This window comes from Lissotriton vulgaris, chromosome 11 (assembly GCF_964263255.1).
Source record: "Lissotriton vulgaris chromosome 11, aLisVul1.2, whole genome shotgun sequence".
Lineage (NCBI taxonomy): Eukaryota > Metazoa > Chordata > Amphibia > Caudata > Salamandridae > Lissotriton > Lissotriton vulgaris.
The window spans coordinates 665,767,006-665,785,669 of record NC_141699.1 but is presented as its reverse complement, the minus strand read 5'-3'; the positions used below and the strand labels follow the sequence as shown (position 1 = coordinate 665,785,669).

The 18,664-nt window shown below is 43.5% G+C and overlaps 1 protein-coding gene across 3 annotated transcripts in view; it reads right to left on the bottom strand.

Moving 5' to 3' along the window:
• LOC147683305 (phospholipid scramblase 1-like) overlaps window positions 1–18,664 on the bottom strand; it is a 546,679-nt gene that overhangs the window by 320,489 nt on the left and 207,526 nt on the right. For all 3 annotated transcript variants that reach the window (XM_086944818.1, XM_086944819.1, XM_086944820.1), the window contains one exon: window positions 297–398. In XM_086944818.1, coding sequence (XP_086800944.1) covers window positions 297–398 — 102 coding nt within the window. The remainder of the gene's footprint in view (window positions 1–296; window positions 399–18,664) is intronic.

Genomic DNA, 18,664 nt, shown 5'->3' with positions numbered 1-18,664 from the left:
TACTTAAATGGATGGCACATGTAGTACTGCACGACCACCAGTATAATTTAACTTACAGATCCTGGGCACATGTATTGCCCTCTAGTAGGGATATACGGAAATTAATATGGTGATTGTGGATAAGTCAATCAAACCATGTTTAGGGAACGTTTAGCACTGGTTAGCAAAATCAAATTCAGCAAAATTTGAGGCAAGCAGGCAAATGTTTTGGGGGAACACCACCATAAGGCTGAAAGGTCTAACACAGTGCAATACCTTTCAATCATTTTAACACAGCAATATTCCATATCTCTTACCTTGAACTTGACCAGGTGCTTGCTGAGGCATTCCAGGGTAGACTTGAGTACTTGGAAAAAGGTGACCTGTATTGTGAGCGGGAGATTGTGGCAGCATATTCCCTGAAGCAGACAAAACATTTGTGGTATTAATGAAGAAAGCATAGTTATTTATTCCTGCATTCCATTTAAATTCTGTCATTTACTATGCATTGTGCCTGATAAGCATCATTGTATTTAATCTATTGCATAGCTATTGTTAACTAGCGTAAGTAGGAAATTAGTACTTATCTGCAGAAGTTAGGTTATAGCACACTTGGGTAAACCTTTTTCATTGTAATAGCAAATTTGTCATTCCCCCATATAGCATTTATTATTACTGTTTTACACAGGTTTTACTACTGTCTGAATAAACTATACTTACAGCACCCATCCAGAAATCAGTTATGCCCAAGACACCTTAAGAGTCTTAGGCAGCTTGCACATATTGGTGCTGATTCACAAACACATTAATTGGCACACCACCAAGTCAAGAAACACCTTGCAAAAAAAAATTCAGCCTTGTATTAGCTCACTGTGTCATTTGAGATGTCATCAGTGATGTCATCAGTGATGTCACTAACCATGTCATGAATGATGTAATATGTGACATCATCAGCAGTGCATTGACGGAGGCTCGAGTTATAGTTAGCTCAACTAACTATTACGGCAGAATTTCTATGGTTGTGTACAAGTGAAATATCGAACTAACTATAGCGACCCTGAAACCTGTGTTTTTTTTCAGTGAATTTCTAAGGTTTTTGTAAATGCTATTTTCTAACTATAACATGCCTGAAACCTATGTTTTTTTCAGTGAATATATATATGATGGAGAAGTGTGGCTCACTGGTTAGAGGAGGCAGACCTGGAAGCAGAGGTCAGCCTGGGACCCGGGTTCAATTACTGGCTCGGTGGGGTCTGGAGTCCTAAAATGTCCACGGACTTGACAATTCTTGCTCTGGTGCCTACTTGATTCACAGGTTCACACTCTGCGACTCTGGGCAATAGCTTGCTTAACCTCCACAACGGCCCCTCATGGTGGGATGCCTGGCTTTCACCTCGTGGATACCCTGCTGGGGTTATCTCACAGGGGAATACCAGGACGGGTTCCCTAAGCAAGCGCTTAGATACCGGGTTGGTGATTTGTGCTATATAAATACATGTACATTTATATATATATATATATATATATATATATATATATATATATATATATATATATATATATATATATATATATATATATATATATATATATATATATATATATATATAATCCTTTTTACTGGCGGTCTCCATAGGTAGTTATAGTTAGGGCCCAGATTTTATTTGAGAAATGTTTTTGGACTTATAACTTTAGCTTAGTTTGACGAATCTTCCCAACATTTTCAAAAAAAAGTGTTGTCTTGATTCTAGATGTCCATGGAAAGTGTCAAGCAGGGGCTAAGAAAAAGGGGAGGGAAAGGAGTGTGTTTCCCATGTTAATTCCAATAGGGATTTTAGGCATGACTATACCCGAACTGCAAGACGGAATTACACCAAATTTGGCAAAAAGGTCCAGAAACTGTTGTTTTTGTTATTTGGTGTAAATCCATTCAGACGTTTTTGAGATATTTAAACAAAAAAAAGTGGTATATCTAGGCTAACTTAGACTCCCGATCTCGAGGAGGGTCTGATTGGCATCCAACACTTCAACCAGGAATTTTTGGCATCCACTTTGGGTCTCAGCCTTAGCCAAATAAAAAGAAAAAAGAAAAGAAAAAGGGACAGAAGACTAAAACTAGGTTGAGGGGGGCCACATAGCCCCTTCCTAGGATATATTTGGCACCGGGACCACCATCTTTGGGCCGTTATCAGTCCCAGGGACAACCACCTCTCCAGGGATGGCCCTGTGCAGTAGAAAGGAGAGAGGACACACAGCCCTACTCCTGGAGCCAATAATTGCCCTGAGGACTGCCACAACACAGGGCCAGCTCCCTATGTCCTGGGGTGCCCTTCCCCTAGACATGGCTGTTTGCTCTCGCTTAACTGGAGATTTGACAGCTCCCACCAACTGAGAGCAAGCAGGAAGTCTGCTCTCAACTGGCGGGAGCAGGGAAACTGATTCCGCCTCCTGGGAGCAGACTTCAGACAGGAAAACAGATGAAAAGACTGCTCCTGCATGTGGGGAGTAACAGTTTAGCTGCTCGCTGCATGCAGGAGCAATGCCAGCTCCCACCAGAGACAGGGGGATGGCAGGAACTGCAGAGACATTGAGGATCCCCCTGCGTTCCTAAATGCTGCACACTGGGTGCCTTCAGTAGGCTCCAGGACACCCAGAATCAGGAGGCCAGGCACCAGGAGGGGGGTTGCCCAGGGCCGAAGTCAACAAACCTCCCCTTGTACAAAGGGAAAATAATCCTAACTTCCTGGGCTTGGGCAAGGCAAAGCAAGTGTGTTTTGTTGGCAACTCCACATTAAAAAACATTCTGAAATCCTTCCTGGGGTGAGTGCATTGTTGATCTATCAGAGCACAATCTGTAGTGACTGTGATGAATGAGTTCTTTCTTGGCCTCTCCTGGTGAGAACAGAGTCCATGGTTCTTCCTTTAAACTACTATGTGTATGTAAACGTGTAAAATCACCTTGAAGGTCCATCCATTTGGCCCGCCGTGTCCCCCTTAGTAGTATGCAAAGGTCTTCTGTCTTTTGCCAGGATGATGGCCGGCTTAACAGAAGGCCCCTCAACATTTGGCCGCAATTTTGGTTTCTTTTTCTTAATGCAAAGGAATATGATGACATCTCCAGCAAACAAAGAAGCACTTGTTTGGTGGAGATTTACCCTTTTTGTAGTCTTGTTGTCTTCTCTATAGGATCATTCATGTTATCACAGATTTCTGGATAAAAATGCTAAAGGAACTATCACATTGCCGAAATTCACACAAGGTCATTGGAGACATTTTCAGGTGATCCATTATGCAGATGAAGTGAAGAATTCCACTGGACATTTAACCAATAAGAGAGCACTTAGTAATCAACCAATAGAAAGTATTCCAGTTGGGTAGATATTTTATACAAAACGGTGTACTCTTGTTGATAAACTGGCAGGTGAGGTTCTGTTCTGTTGCAGTCACACACAACTACTGACACACCCACACAGATGCTTGGACACCCACTCACACACCCGCTCACAGACCCACACAGCCACTCTCACACATCCCCTTACATTCATACATCTACTCTTACACTAACAAAACTCACAGACTCATACATCCACTCACACACCCACACAACCACTCACACACCTACTTATAGACCTATACAGCCACTCACACACCAACTCACAGAGCCATACAGTCACTGACACACATACACTCACAGACCCATTTAGTCACTCACACACTCACTCATACACCCACAAAACCGCTAACACACCATCTCACAGACCCATACAACCACTCACACACACACTGACACACCCACATAACTACTCACACACCCACTCACATACCCATATAGCCTGATACACACCCAGAACACTACGCACATACACACTCACTAACTTATACAGCCACTCACACATACTCTCGAAGGTTACAGTTTACAGTTAGGGTATACAATTAAAAACATCTTCCAAATTTACGAAAGGAAAAACTGAAGGTTGCAGAGATGTCATAGTTAGGAAATAACCAAAAATAACTTAAAAATTCACTGAAAAAACAGAGGTTACAGGGATGTTATGGTAAGGCTCAGATTTAATTCATACAAAATCATTGAAATTCAGCAGTTATAGTTACCTGGCATCACTGGTGACATCATCTACAGAACCACTCATACACACACTAACACTCCCAAGCAACCTCTCAAACACCTACTAACACACCCATTCACATAACCATTCACAGAGCCATTCAACTACTGATATACACTCACTTGCTCACTCATACAGCCACTCATACAACCAGTCACTTACCCACTCACTCACCTATACAACTACTCAAATGTACATTGACTGTATAAAATTGCTACTAACAAACCCAATCATTTATGGCTATGTCCACTCAAACAGCAACTCACTCACCCATACACCCACTTACACAAGCACCCATGAAGCCAGTCACAGAGGTACTCAGTCACTGACACAACCATTCACACGTTATTGGGGCCTACAAATACTTGGGGATGGGGTCCATACCCTTTTTATTGCATTTACCCCTGTGGGATGGGTTCACTGGATCCCAAGAAGCCTTTGTGGAGGCACACTTGTTTGTATTGCATTTTGCCACAGGGATGGTGTCTCTAGGGCCGAATAAGGCTTGAAGAGGGGTTGAGTTGCCCCTTCCACTTTTTTATTGTCTTTGTCTCAGTTAATGGGGTCTCTGGGGCATGATGAGGCTCAAGGAGGGGCTGTATGCCCCCTCCCCTTAGAATTCAGTCATGGGGATGGGGTCACCAGGGCCTGTTAAGTCTTATGGAGAAGGCTGCCCAGCCTCTCCTTTTTTTTATTAAATTTGCCCCTGGGGGATGGGGCCCCTGGGGACTATTAAGGCTTGGTATAATATATATTTAGAATATATACGTTTTGGCCACGGGGAATGTGGTCCCCTGGGGTCCAAAGGCCAACCCTAGACCCAGTCACTAAAACCTGTTCACTGCATGGGATTGGTTGCCTGTGGGGGCTGGCCGCAGCGCAGGCCCTGCAGCAACTCCCCAACCTGCACAGCTGAAGGCAATGTGTTGCAGGGGGTTGAATTTTTGTACAGTAATAAAACATTATTTTACAGTAAAAACCAGTTATAGCTATAATTATCTCAAGTAACTATATCTTGTGTCTTCGCCATGCAATGCTAATTGCCCCGCACATTGCATCATTCATGACATCTTCTAGGAAATCATTTATAATATCACTGCAATATTTGCAATTGAATTATTGATGAGAAAACTATGCATGACAGGAGCAAAAGGTATAGTTAACTTAGGACACTGTCCCCTTTCCCTACACGGTTTTGCACTTGCAATTGAGCAGCTGGTACAACTAATCCAAGTAGTTGCGCTGACCCATGGGTGGAAATAGGGCACTAATCAAGAGGATTGTATGTGAACAATGTTGTGCTTTTTTTAGCAAATCCCATATGGAGTGTGTCTGCTGCCTTCATCTTTTGCCTTGCTTCGGGGAGGCCTCTGGCCTTAGAGTAAACCCTGCTAACCCAATAATAGTACCTCTGGCCGCCTCCCAGGACTGCGATGACTGGCAGGATGACATACCCATCCGTCGTCTGAGCTTCAAATACTTGGGCATTTGGTTACGCTACTTCCTGAAGCTTGCCTGGTCCCTTAATATAGAACCCCTCACTCAGAAAGTTATAGCTGACTTGGAATCCCTCCATCTAAATATAATGGGCTTTATCGCCCTTTATAAAATGATGATTTCACCTTATTTTCACTTTATGTTTTAAAACTTGTCACTCCTCATACCGCGGAAATGTTTTCGGACTCTGGATAGAGTTGCTATTTTCTTTCTATTGTGTGGTTCTATGGCTCACCTTGCATTAAAACATTACCTATGGGCCCCTATGATGACAGATTGGGTGTGACCAGCCTCTACTTATATCACTTAACTTCATACCTTCTGTTTATCCATGACTGTTTTAACGGGGTTGGTCTGATCCTGCCTATTTCCTGGAGCTAACGCCAATGGATTCCCTATGCTATCTGGTTCCCCTGTTCCTAACTCTACACCCTCAGTGACCAACCTGGCCCTGTAGTTCTGGAGGGTTGCTTTATGACACACCCACTGAGATACCAAACTCACGCAACAAACACCTCTTTGGCATGTCTCCTGGTTGGGAGAAGTGGAGTCTCTGCAGGGTTTTGGCAGATGGAAACTTATTGGGATCTCACAGCTTGAGGACATCTGGTCAGGGAACCATATGTGCTCATATTAGGAACTTAAAACTACATATACCTTGTCCCATACACAATTTTATAAATACCTCCAGATAAGACATGCTCTTCAGTCACACCTCTCTCAAGTTGACTCAATACTGGAGTTCAGTCCACTAGAGGTTAAACTGTTGATAAGTGATTTGAGCAAAAGGAGAGTCTCCAACATTTACTGCACCTTGATAATTAACACCCCAGACACCCTAGACCACCTCAGGGCCTGATGGGAGGCATGGCTGGGACCTCTTGGAGATGATGACTGGTGTAAAGCACTGATGGCGCCAAGGATGGTCACAACTTCTTGCAAGTTATCTCTGATCCAAACATACAACCTATATGGTGCCTATCCCTCTCCGGCCTGGCTCCACTGAGTGAGACAGCTCCCCGAGTCCTTTTGCCTTTGGCGTGGCAATGCTCTTGCCAATTTTTATCATGTGGTTTGGTTGTGCCCTATCCTTCAAAGGTTCTGGTCAGCAGTGGTGGTTGAGTTGACCAAGGTGCTGAGATAGGAGGTCCCGCTCTTCTCCCTCATGCTTTTTGCTGGGTGTCCTTGAGGGCTCGGTGGTAGGAGGGCTGACAAAACATTCTTGGGGATGGCCCTCATGGTTTCTAAGAGAGATATTGCTGCCCATTGGAAATCCCCTTCACCTCCCACTCTCTCACAATGGTGGTGGGGTGGATTGGGTTGCCCTGCAAGAGAAGCCACTCTACGAGGCTGGGGGATGCCCCCTTAACCCTTTCGATGCTCATGACGAGCTCAGCTCGTCATGATGCACAGTTGAGCTGTGCTGATGACGAGCTGAGCTCGTCATGAATATAGAAGAATCTTAATTTCCAGCACAGGAGGGGGAAAACACCTAGCAGCCAAGGTGTTAAACACGGCCGAGTATGGAGAAAGTAGCTGTACCTATAACTCCAAGGTACCACTTAAGGGTAGGGGTGTCAATGTTGCTGCTGAACTGTAATGATGTGCTGTATCAACTGTACTTAATGCCTTGCAATTATCAAATGTATTTTTCATGGATGAGCCAAATGTGTATCAAAAGGTTCTTTTTTCTCTTGGCATAAACACCATTAAAAACCTGTTTATCAAATTAAAAAAACCTTAGGACATGAGGTAGGAATATTTGAGATAATTATAACTGTTGAATTTCTGTTGTGTTTTAGCTGAAAATGTTACATTGTTACTGAAGATTTCGCCTCAATATAACATTACTTTAACTTTTGTGTTTTTTCAGTGAGTATATATAAAATCAGTTGTTTCAAATGCGTTATAAAACGCCTTGTAACGGTCAACACTATTACATGCATGGTAAAGGTATAAATTGTAATAGCATATATTGTAACAACTGATATTCTGCAGCATGTGTCATCCAGGGATTGAAGAAATATGATCCCATCACTTCCATCCTGATGAAACTCCCCTTGCCACTGTGCATCATCTTTAAAACCAGTGACATCAATTAAAAAAAGCATCAAAAATTACGTGCCTGCTTATCTTGAAGACTATCTCTTCTACTACTTATTGACTTAGACCATGTACAGCTCTCCTCTACTTCTTGGCTTAGGTTGTCCCAAAGAAATGCTAAATATATACATATATTAATGAGTACGGAAAGCACAGGAGTATTCTTTTGAATACTTATGCATACCTTTTTGAATAAATGGGAGTATAAAGAGGGCACAACCCTCTTCATTTGAACTGATTGTATATGAATGTTCCCATTTTATTCATATTTTAATTGTTTTGTGGGAAGTTCAAAAAAAGCATGTAAGTGTATTTAAAAGTACCATTACAGGAGTACCACTCATACTCATAAATGCCTTTGTGAATAGGCCACCATGTTTTGTTCTTGGAATCACAAGTCACCAGGACATGCATCACAAGAATGTGGCAATCTCAAATCTCTCCAACTATTGATGAATAGAGACATGAAATCTGGAAGATGGCCCAAATGGACATATGTTATAATTAAGGCTCCCTGTTGTCTGTTTTCTGTATTTACTGATTTTTACAGATAAATACAGGCAGAAAACCATTTATTTTCTTTGTCTGTATTTATTTTTAAATGTGGATAAAAACAGAAATTGGGTGCTTTTTGAGTGATTCTAAACACACTTTGCTATGACTGGCACGCAAGTATGTGGATTTAGAGGTAAGGTGGTTAAAAAAAGCAATTTTAGAAAAGAGGCTTAAACAGCAGTAGATATGCACAAGGCTGATACTGAAATGTCCATATTTTTATACAATTGCATTGATGTATCTTCTGTGGGTGTTCATATCACTGAAACTTGGAAGGCATTCAAGCATAACTCCTTATTTATTAGTTAAATAAATGTGGAAATATGCCAGTTTCAGCTTTATTTTTCTCACAAAACTCATAATAAATATGGATAAATACAGATAAAGTTGACAAAAAATAAATATGGATAAATAGAGACGGAAATGTCTAAAAAATAAATACCATAAAATAGGAGGCCTAGTTATAATGGTGGAATTAGGTTGACCGAGAAATGGAAAGTATCTGAGGTGACTGCTTCGCTAACCTATTGTGCACATTTTCTAACATTTCGTTCCAGGTTTGAACTGGCACATACTGTAGAGTTGTGATTTAATTTTCAGTGCAAAACTTGTTTGTTCTGGAAAGTATCCCTAGAGTAACATAAAGTAAAGCTATGCCCTACTTTGCTTTATTTTGCATCAAGAGAGTGTTCAATGAGTTGTACATGAGAGTTCCCATGCTGTCACATGTGGTTTATGAAGCAAAGGTCTACCTACTAACATGTAATCACAAGGTTTTTCTGCCACAAAATAATAGCTCTTTGAGGTTGGCGTTAACTTGGAGACATGTTTTTATTTCTCTAAACTTTTCTAGTTTTGCATATATGCTGCAATGTATAACAAATTTAATAGACAGTGGTATAGTTATAGGTTATACAGCGCCTTATGAATAATCACACATATATCAGTTGAGGATACTATTGAGTTACGGTGCGGTAGGGTGAGGAGAACCACTAACCTCCCCCAAAGTTGTGGCCAAAGCCAACATAGAAATTCACAAAATCCTCAGCAAAAAACATATAAGATTAGGACCAATATTAACTGCTACACAAAGTATGTTGTATACGTGATTGATTGTAAATGCGAAAGAAAGTATGTGAGCAGCACCACAAGGACTCTGCATGAGAGAATAGGGGAACACATGAGAGCAGTCAAACAAGGGGATGTCAGGTATCCCATTGCTGTGCACATAGCACAATGCCCCACACAGACCAGGAATAGGGTATTCACATGTTATGGCATTGACCAAGTCCTGAGGCACCCTGGAGGGGGCAACACAGAATTGACTTCATGCAGGCATGAAGCCTTTTGGATTTTGGATTTGCAGCACAGAGGCAGGGCTCAGTATTGACCAGGAGCTTCATTCATTTCTGAGGAGATAAATGGTGCTCATCATAATGTGTATGTTCTAACATGCTTAATCCGAAGTGGGTAGATGCAGGTTATGTCACCGCATATACGTTTGCAACATTTTGCTTTGTGTTATCATCACACCAATTGTTTTGGTTGCCTCTTTATTGTACTAACATAATTTGACAAATGAGACCCCCCTGTTAAATGCACCACTAATTTCAGCCATTCGGTTCATATCATGTTTAATACTGTAATCCTTGTACTTTGTCCAAGACATGGAGAAACACAATGTATTTTGAGCATAGCTCCAATGAGGTTGTAGGATTTGCGATTGAGAGGCTTTATGCTTAAGCCCGCCGATTTTAAGTTTTGCATGCATAGAATATGGAAGGTTTCATTCACGATGAGCGCTTTTTATTAGTAAGCTCTCACAGCAGCTACTGTTTCAACACGCATTTGTTTGGACAGTTAGCAATGCGTATTTTCATGAACACTCTAGTCAATGGCGCAATCTGATAATGTATCAGTCTATTAGACATGATTTGTGGGTCTGTTAGATTGTGATGACCAGTTCTGGTTATGAATCAATATTTTTTACCTAGCTTTAATGCACACACTCATATGTTGGAAGTTTGACTTTTTAAAAAATCACTAAAGAATTAATCTTCAATTTGTGGACGCTTCGGATTTCATTGTAGATTCGGGTTCTGTTATTCGCTTGCAGGATGTGAAAAGTTTAAGTACGACTGTGGTTAGTCTGAAATGACTTATTATGTATATGTAATAGACATTTTCGCATTACACGATGGCTGCCATGTTTAGGCAGAGTTAGTCCTCTTTCTATTATCACAGCTCCATATAAGAGCGGGAAACTCTCATTGCCAGCTCTCGTACTCGCGAACTGGACAGACTGATCTAGTTATGGCTTTACTACAGCGCAGAGTGGTAAGTTCCTGGGCTAACGTTGCGACCAGATTTTAAACAGTGTGGGAATTTGTTTTGTATCGTATTAAGGGATCTATTATTTGTGGGTCTCGCTTGAGCGCCATACAGTTACTAATGATTTTACTAATGATTTTGGAAAGTGTATCAAGGTGAGCACTTATCGTCAGGGAAGCTGGTCACAACAGAGCTTTTTCCTTCTCATTATAGGGGTGCTTTTACTGAAAATTACGGATTTGTTCACTTTGAAGCAAGGATACTTGACTCACTCGCAATCTAAAGCGTGTGGGATGGAATTATCACCACATGGAAAGTAGGTGGTGACATGATACATAAGGCTATTTTCGGAATATATTTGATTGAGAGGATCCATTTTACCAGGCTCTTAACCCCTTCCATGCTCATGACGGAACGGTTCCGTCATGAGCATAAGGTGGCCTGTGCTTATGACGGAACCGTTCCGTCATGGTTCCATAGGCCCAATGGAACGTTCAGCACCGGGGGAAAATCCGCGCAGCACAGAAGGGGTTAACTGTACTTTCTTTGTTTACTTCCACATAGGTTGCTACCAATGACATTGAAGGTACCCCCTTTAGTAGAAATATCACAATGGAGTTGCATGTAGTTAGCTGAATAGGTAAGATAGTGATCACCCCTTTTGGTCTCTGAGGGCTTTATTTATGTACTGACAGTAATGAGGGAAGGGTGTGACATACACGATCCAGGTGTCTAATTAAGGGTTTGGTCAAGTGTATTTGTGGCTTGGTCTAGATGTCCTTATACAGTTTGGGGTTTTGGGAGCTTTCTAATCATTAGTTTTTTTCCATCACCTTGATTTAGAGATTTGGAATATGAAATATTCTTGCATGATTAGTTTATTTTATCTTCACTAATTGATGCTCACAAAGTCACTATCATTGACTATAGGTCAACCATGCGCATGCCTTTGCACTTGCACATTATGTCATGTTTATATCTGAATTTAGATTGTGCACACCAGTTTTGTGTATGGTGTCACAATGGCCATTGTTTATTTTATTTTTTGTTCACTCAGCCATGAGAAAGTCGCAGGACGATTTCACAGTTTGTGTGACGAAACACGTGTTGGCTGATCAGAAAGAAAAGAAAAAATGAAAGAGAAGTTTTCTGAAACTGTGTTTATAATTTGCGTATACTTGCATTGGTATTTAATATTACATTAAATGTGTGCTGAGGATTTTGTGAACTGCAATGCATAGCACCCATGTAAAGTCAGAAAACTGTTAGAACTATGTCTAAGCATAGTACTTTGTACTGAATGCTGGACATCACAAACACACCTCTCTGCACCTTGGCGCATTGCAGCCAGTGCAGGAAAAAAGAACAACACTATATTTTAGTAGATAGACCGCTGTTCTGCTCTCTTGTTGGGCAATGCAGTGCAGCACCTTTGATTGTTGTGTTGCATAAAATATAAGTAAATCTACTCCTATCTATGTAGTTCATATTAGCGTGCACACCATTTTACAGATGTTTTACCTTGCAATCACATACACACTCATAAAGACGATCTGCCCAAGGGGTTATCGAACCCTGTGGTTGATATCCGAGCAGAGGACGCTGCAACTATTGATAACAATAAAAATAAACATTATTAATAAAGATAATATTAATAATGACATATTTGTACGTAGCATGGCCCACTAGCTAAATGATCAACAGTGATCACTCACTGAGCCTTAACTGTTAAGAACACGGGAGGGTGGAAAAATCTACGAGTGCAAAATATGTTCAGTAAATACATTTGGAACATTCGGTTAAGCTTAGAACTAGGTGCAGTACATTACTTTGCAGACATACTGGGCCCGATTCACAGAACTAACAAGACAAAATCCTAAACTTACTACCATTTTGGTATTCACAGAAGGCACTTACTCATTTTGGTATTCACAGAAGGCGCTTACTCATTTTGGTATTCACAGAAGTTAGGAGTCCTAACTTTAGAACTCCTAAATGCCTTCGGTGAATACCGAAAGTCTTAAAGTTAGGATGTTTCCCAGTTTAGGAGTAGTAAAGTTAGGACTCCTAACTTTAAGACTCCTAAATGCCTTCTGTGAATACCGAAAGTCTTAAAGTTAGGATTTTTCTCAGTTTAGAAGTAGTACTTTAGGACTCCTAAATGCCTTCTGTGAATACCGAAAGTCTTAAAGTTAGGATTTTTCTCAGTTTAGGAGTAGTAAAGTTAGGAGTCTTAGTCTGAGGAGGAGTCAGCTTAATGTGGCTGTGTTGGGTTCCTGCAGTTTCATCATTCAACGTGCTCGGTGAGGTGTAATCATTCATTCATTTCATAAATCTTTATTTCGGTAATTTATCACCATAAAAGATATTACGGAACCATTTCATAAAACTGTTAAGACATTAAAACATTAAAACATTCCAAGGTCCATCGGAGTCCATAGGAATATTTCATTAGTACAAGGTATCACATTTTTACTACAGTAAAGTTCAGTGACCGGCCTTAAGGCACTGTCTTCTCAGGGACCACATTGCACCTAGGTATTTAGCCACTGCAAAAACAATGTGATCCGACAGGTCTGTTTTCAGCACTCTGAACGCGGCCAGGCACTCTGCAAACCCCAAATTCCTGCATACAGGAACAATCCATTTCTTACGGGTCACGTTATAAGCCGGGCAGAAAAAAATTATGTGCAGCTCAGATTCATTGGCCACTCTGCAAGCCGGACATAAGCTGACTGCTGGTTCACTCCACTTACTAGTAAGGGCTCGAAGTGGAAGAGTCCCGTGCCTCCATTGCAAATAGAGTTTCCTGAGTAAGGCAGGGTATAATTTATCCAAGGCTGGTTCAAAGCTGTAGATGTCCTTGATACGTAAAAATGACTCCGTGAATGTCCCAAGGTTTTGTCGACGACAGAGTGCCGCTAATTTACTGTCGTAGTAAACCTTTGCCAGTCTCTTTTTGGGAATTAATGGGCAAGTGGATAAAGGGTCAGACCAGAGAGTCGAAAGGCCTAGACCCTCCAACTCAGTTTTAATAAATTTAAACCATTTAATTTTCCCTACGTTAGGCATAGCGAGCACCTCCTGGAGCCCCTGCCTATAACATGTCAGTTCTGGAACTGCCCACAACCTACGCCAATAAGCCAAGGGACGCAATGCCAGTTCTTCATCAAGGGGTCGTATCCCCAGATCTAGCCTTAGTGGGACAAGAGGCGTACTGGGGGGAAGTGCTACCACCCGCCTGATAAACTTGTTCTCCTCTTTCACCAGGTCTGGAGAAACTGCGTGACCCCAGAGCTCACAACCATACATGGCAGCCCCCCTTGCCTGTGCCCTATAGATCTGGAGAGGTGGACCAACAGGTTGGATGGATGACCTGTTTTTTCCCACGAGCTTCATAATCTCACCCGAGTACTGAACCAATTTGAGTAGTGCTTTCTCTTGGTGTGTGCACCAGGACATTTTCTCATTTAACAGAACTCCAAGGTACTCAAAGGTTCGCACCCTTTCGAGTCTGCTTTGCCCGATGTTGGGGCTAGAGCGGAGTTTTGGTGGGGGATTGAAGACCATAAATTTGGTCTTTAGGGTGTTAATTTCTAAACCATGTTCTCCACAGAAATCCACAAAGCCGTCAAGAACGCGCTGGATACCCATCGCAGACTTTGAAAGCAGCAGGGTGTCGTCAGCGAACATAATCGCCGGCACCCTGCTGCCTGCCAGCTTAGGAGCGTCGGAGTTAACAACCCCATTCAGGTGGGAGATAACCCCGTTGACGTAGAGGCAGAACAGGGCCGGTGCAAGCACACAACCCTCCCTTACCCCCCTGTCAACGGGGAACCTGTTCGACAGTGCCCCCTCCTTGCCACACCTCACCTGTGCAAAGTTGGCAGTATGGAGACGAATAATCATCTCCAACAAGCCCTTAGGGACCCCCAGTTTGGCCAACACCTCCCAGAGTTTTCTGCGGGGAACCAGGTCGAAGGCCGCCCTCAGGTCCACGAATAGAGTGTAGAGGCTGCCACCCTCCAACTGTACCGTTTTCCAAAAGATAAGGGCGAGCTGGAAGACCTGGTCTATGGTGGAAACCTTCCTTCTGAACCCCGCTTGGAATGGACTCAGAATATCATATTCCGTCATCCATTCCGACAGACGATCCAGAAGTAGCCTAGTAAAAAGCTTCTGAGAAACGTCTATCAGGCTTATTGGCCTGTAGTTGGCTGGGAGCAGAGGCGAGCCCTTCTTAAATATGGGGACTATCTCTGCCCCCAGCCAAGTTGGGGGGATCGTCATGCCATTCAAAATCGCATTGAAGAACACCCTAAGATACGGGGCCCAGATCTTAACTTCATGCCTATAGAGATCACCTGGGAGCTTGTCTAAGCCTGGCGCCTTTTCAGCAGCGAGGCCCATAATCGCCGTAGTGAGTTCCTCCAAAGTGAACCCATCCATGGGGGATACACTTTCAGTGGATTGGACCATTGCTAGTTCGGGTGAGTGCCCCAATTGGTCCAAATCGGGCGCGCTATACAGGGTTTTAAAGTGGTCCTCCCAAATAGCAGATGCAATATTTGCTTCTACTGCCACTATAGGTTCAGCTGAACCATGCTTGACGATTTGCCAGAATTTCCGGGCATCTCGAAGTGCAAGGGCAGCCGTCATTTCAGACCAGTTGTCCTGGTCCCATTCCATTTTAGCATTGCGGAGAATGGACTTATAGGCCAACCGCTTTTCCCTAATCTTACTAGGGGTTTCCCGAATTTTAAGGGACTCCAAAAGGTCGGCCTTTGCTCTCCTGCAAGAAGCATTGAACCATGAGGCTCTTCTCCCCTTGGCCTTTTTCGTCCTGGCCACAGGGTTCAGTACTTCTGCTAGGTTAGAAAAAAGCTCAGAGTGAATATCCCCAAGCACAGTAAGCTCAGCAGGGGTGGGTGACTGAGGGATGAGATCCACAATTTTTTCAAGGGCAGGGACCACAGTCGCATATAGCCTCTGGATATTATTAGGGTTCTCCAGGAGTTTTGGCCATCTAATTCTACGTCTATTGCTAGTTGCGACTAGACCAGCAGGAAAGGCTATATTTTCATCTGCGATACCAGTGGGCAATCCCTGGACCGTGAACCTCAATGATAGTACATTGTGGTCACTGTCAGTCCTTGTGACTATCTCAAAGTCCCTCACTTTAGCCCAATCCTTTGTTGAAACCAGGATATAATCTATCCGTGACTCATGCCCGGGTCTATTAAAGGTGTGCTTAGGTGGAATATCTCCCTTAAACCGCCCATTACAAGCCCTCAGTGAGTGGGAAAAAGTAAAAGATGGTATTTGGGTGGCTAGCGGTGACCATGACTTTACAGGGGGCCCAGCAGAGTGGGTATCTCCCAGAGATCATCCTCTTCACTAATTACCCCTTCCAGATGATCCGGGAGGGGCTCATACTGGATATTAAAGTCCTCCCCAACTATAAGTGAAGGGCAGGGGCGGCAGAGTCGAGGAACAAAGCTAAATCCTCGATTGTCCCCGAATTGCCTGTTATCCCAACCGCTCTTGAGTATACATTTATCAATGCTACACTCACACCAGATGCCCACTCCAAAACAACGCACTGAAAGTCCGCTGAGTTGGTTTCAAGGTTTCTCGCCCTGCATCCAAGGTGGGAACCTACCCAAATCAACAGGCCACCAGACGGTCGTCCCTTCCCGCCCCATTTTGCCGCAATCTCAAAAGAAGCGTACCCTGTGCGGGACTGTTTTTCCCTGGCCCACGTTTCCTGGAATAAGCATATGTCATGTTCTTCAATTAATTCCGCCCACTCTGGGGAATCTAGTTTATTGGCCAACCCGGCAACGTTCCAAGAAAGTATGGAAACTACGCCGGGAGCCCCCGCCTAATCAATAGCATTAGATACCAAGGTGCACCTGCTTGTCCTGGACTGGCTGTGCCTGTGGCAGGACAATCCCTCTGTTGCCAGCGAGCATATTACATACGGCGCCTCAGGAAGGGGGTTATCCTTGCTATTTTGACCAACTGTATCTATGTGAGTAGTTTTATCATTTGTTGGCTCAATTAGTGTGGCGCCCGCACAGTATTCAACAACATCCCCCTCTGTGTGCCTAGTCTCACCTGTAATTTGATTACAGTCTCCAGGAAGATATTGTAATAGTGGGGAAGCAGAACGCGGTGAAGAGTAAGACAAAGAACAGTGTGAGTCTGCCAGAGACGGTGTGTCAGTAACCCTATGGGAAAGTCAGTCCGCGTCCTCAAGGCACCCAAATCTGTTATGAGTGGGTGCCCATTCCACCCACCATGTGTATCTTGCCAGTAGTCGGGTAGCCCACCCTGTACATAGTTTCTCGCCGGAATCCAATTCCAATTTCCCCCCGTATTGGAGTGTGAGCGCGGGGGATAAAAGTAAGTTAGGGGTCTAGATGCTATGGGCGAATTTACTCCATAATTGCTCCATGAATGAATAAGGTGTGCAGTGTTGGGGTCTTCGAAAGAAACAATAACGCAATCACCTGTAATAGACTTGTGCGAGGTGCCTATCCAAGGGACCCGTCGCACCATAAGAATTTTACTTCTCAGGTGATTGGGTAATGGCCTGTTTACATTAAGCCAATGGATTACCTTGTTTTTTAATCATCCAAAGTCTTCCTGCTGTTGGTATGGAATTTCCGGCACCCCCGTTAACACAACTACATACGGCGGTCTTACATCTGGGGGAAGATCAACATAGCCCCTATAATGATTTTTAGTAGGTTTTGTTCTCTGTGGAGTGGAGTGGTAGGTGTTGTGATCTTTAGCCCTCGGGATTGCCATGGCTTTCGGGGCTGGTGCAGATTGAGCCGGCAGCTGATTTGTACCCTCCGCTACCCTGTTAACAGAAGTGCTTGTAATGACCTTATGCCGAGGTTTCAGAATGGGTTTAACCACCGGAGCTACTGGTGAAATAGCAGCAGGTACTGATGGAGTATTAGTAGTAACTGGTGGACTAGTTGGTTTATTATCAGGTATGCTCAAGGTGGCTAGATTTAGGATGCTTTTTTCTGTCTCGAGCAACTGGGTTTCTATTCGCGAAAGTCTAACTTCCAAGGGGGTTAGAAGTTTTTTTAGCGTTTCCCACACAATCGTTAAAAATTCCACATCCTTTCCTTCTATCGAGCAGAGTGGTACCCCACCATTCTCACTTTCTATTACGAGATTATCATCATATTCGCCCACCGATTTTGCTGAACTAGATTCTAATACTGGGGGGCAAATATTTCCCACGGGAAGGGGTGCGTGGGATACCTGAGATAGTGCTTGAGAGGGTAACTGAGCCTTTGCAACCTTAGCCTTTTTCCTAGAATAGGCAGAAGTATTATTACACTTTCCTTTATGGATGGCACCCTTTTGGGGGGGGTAAGGGAAATCCTCCCGCTCGTTACCTTATGCTTAACAATCGGTACCGTCTCCAAAGGGGCCCCCTCAGCCCTGGCCTCAACCCCAGCCGCCCCACCCAATGATGGACTAAGGATGGGGGGGGGATGCATGTGGAGACCCCACCTTCGATGCTGGAAGGAATGCGACTGCTGGCTGGTGGATAACTGCCTGCGTCAAAATAGGAGTTGGACCCATTGGGCGGTCAGGTGTTTTGGCAAGGCAAAGTGACCTAAAGAGGATTTTTTGGCCATGGCCAGCTCCTGGGATAACCTTCTAGCTGCATCAAGTTCAATGGAGACCCTATGCTGCATTTTATTGATCTCCATATCTATGACAGTATTGGTCCTGGTAATAAAATCATCAAGTGTCCCATTTTGCAACTTCCCTTAGGCTGCCCTACTTCTATACTCATGCGTGGACATAGCATCTTATCTTCATCGAGCTCACTAACAGGTGGATTTACTATAACAAAGTTGGGGCCAAGGGGTATAGCCCAGTCCAGTCTCCACCCGTCTCTAACGGCCTCAAACGCCCCGCTCTTTGCCCGGTCTTCGCCCGCGCGCGTCCCGCGATGCGCGTCACACGGCTCTCAGATGTTGCTGTTGAAGGGGCGTGGCACCCTGGGGGCGGGAGGCAGGGTGGAGTGGGAAGAGTCC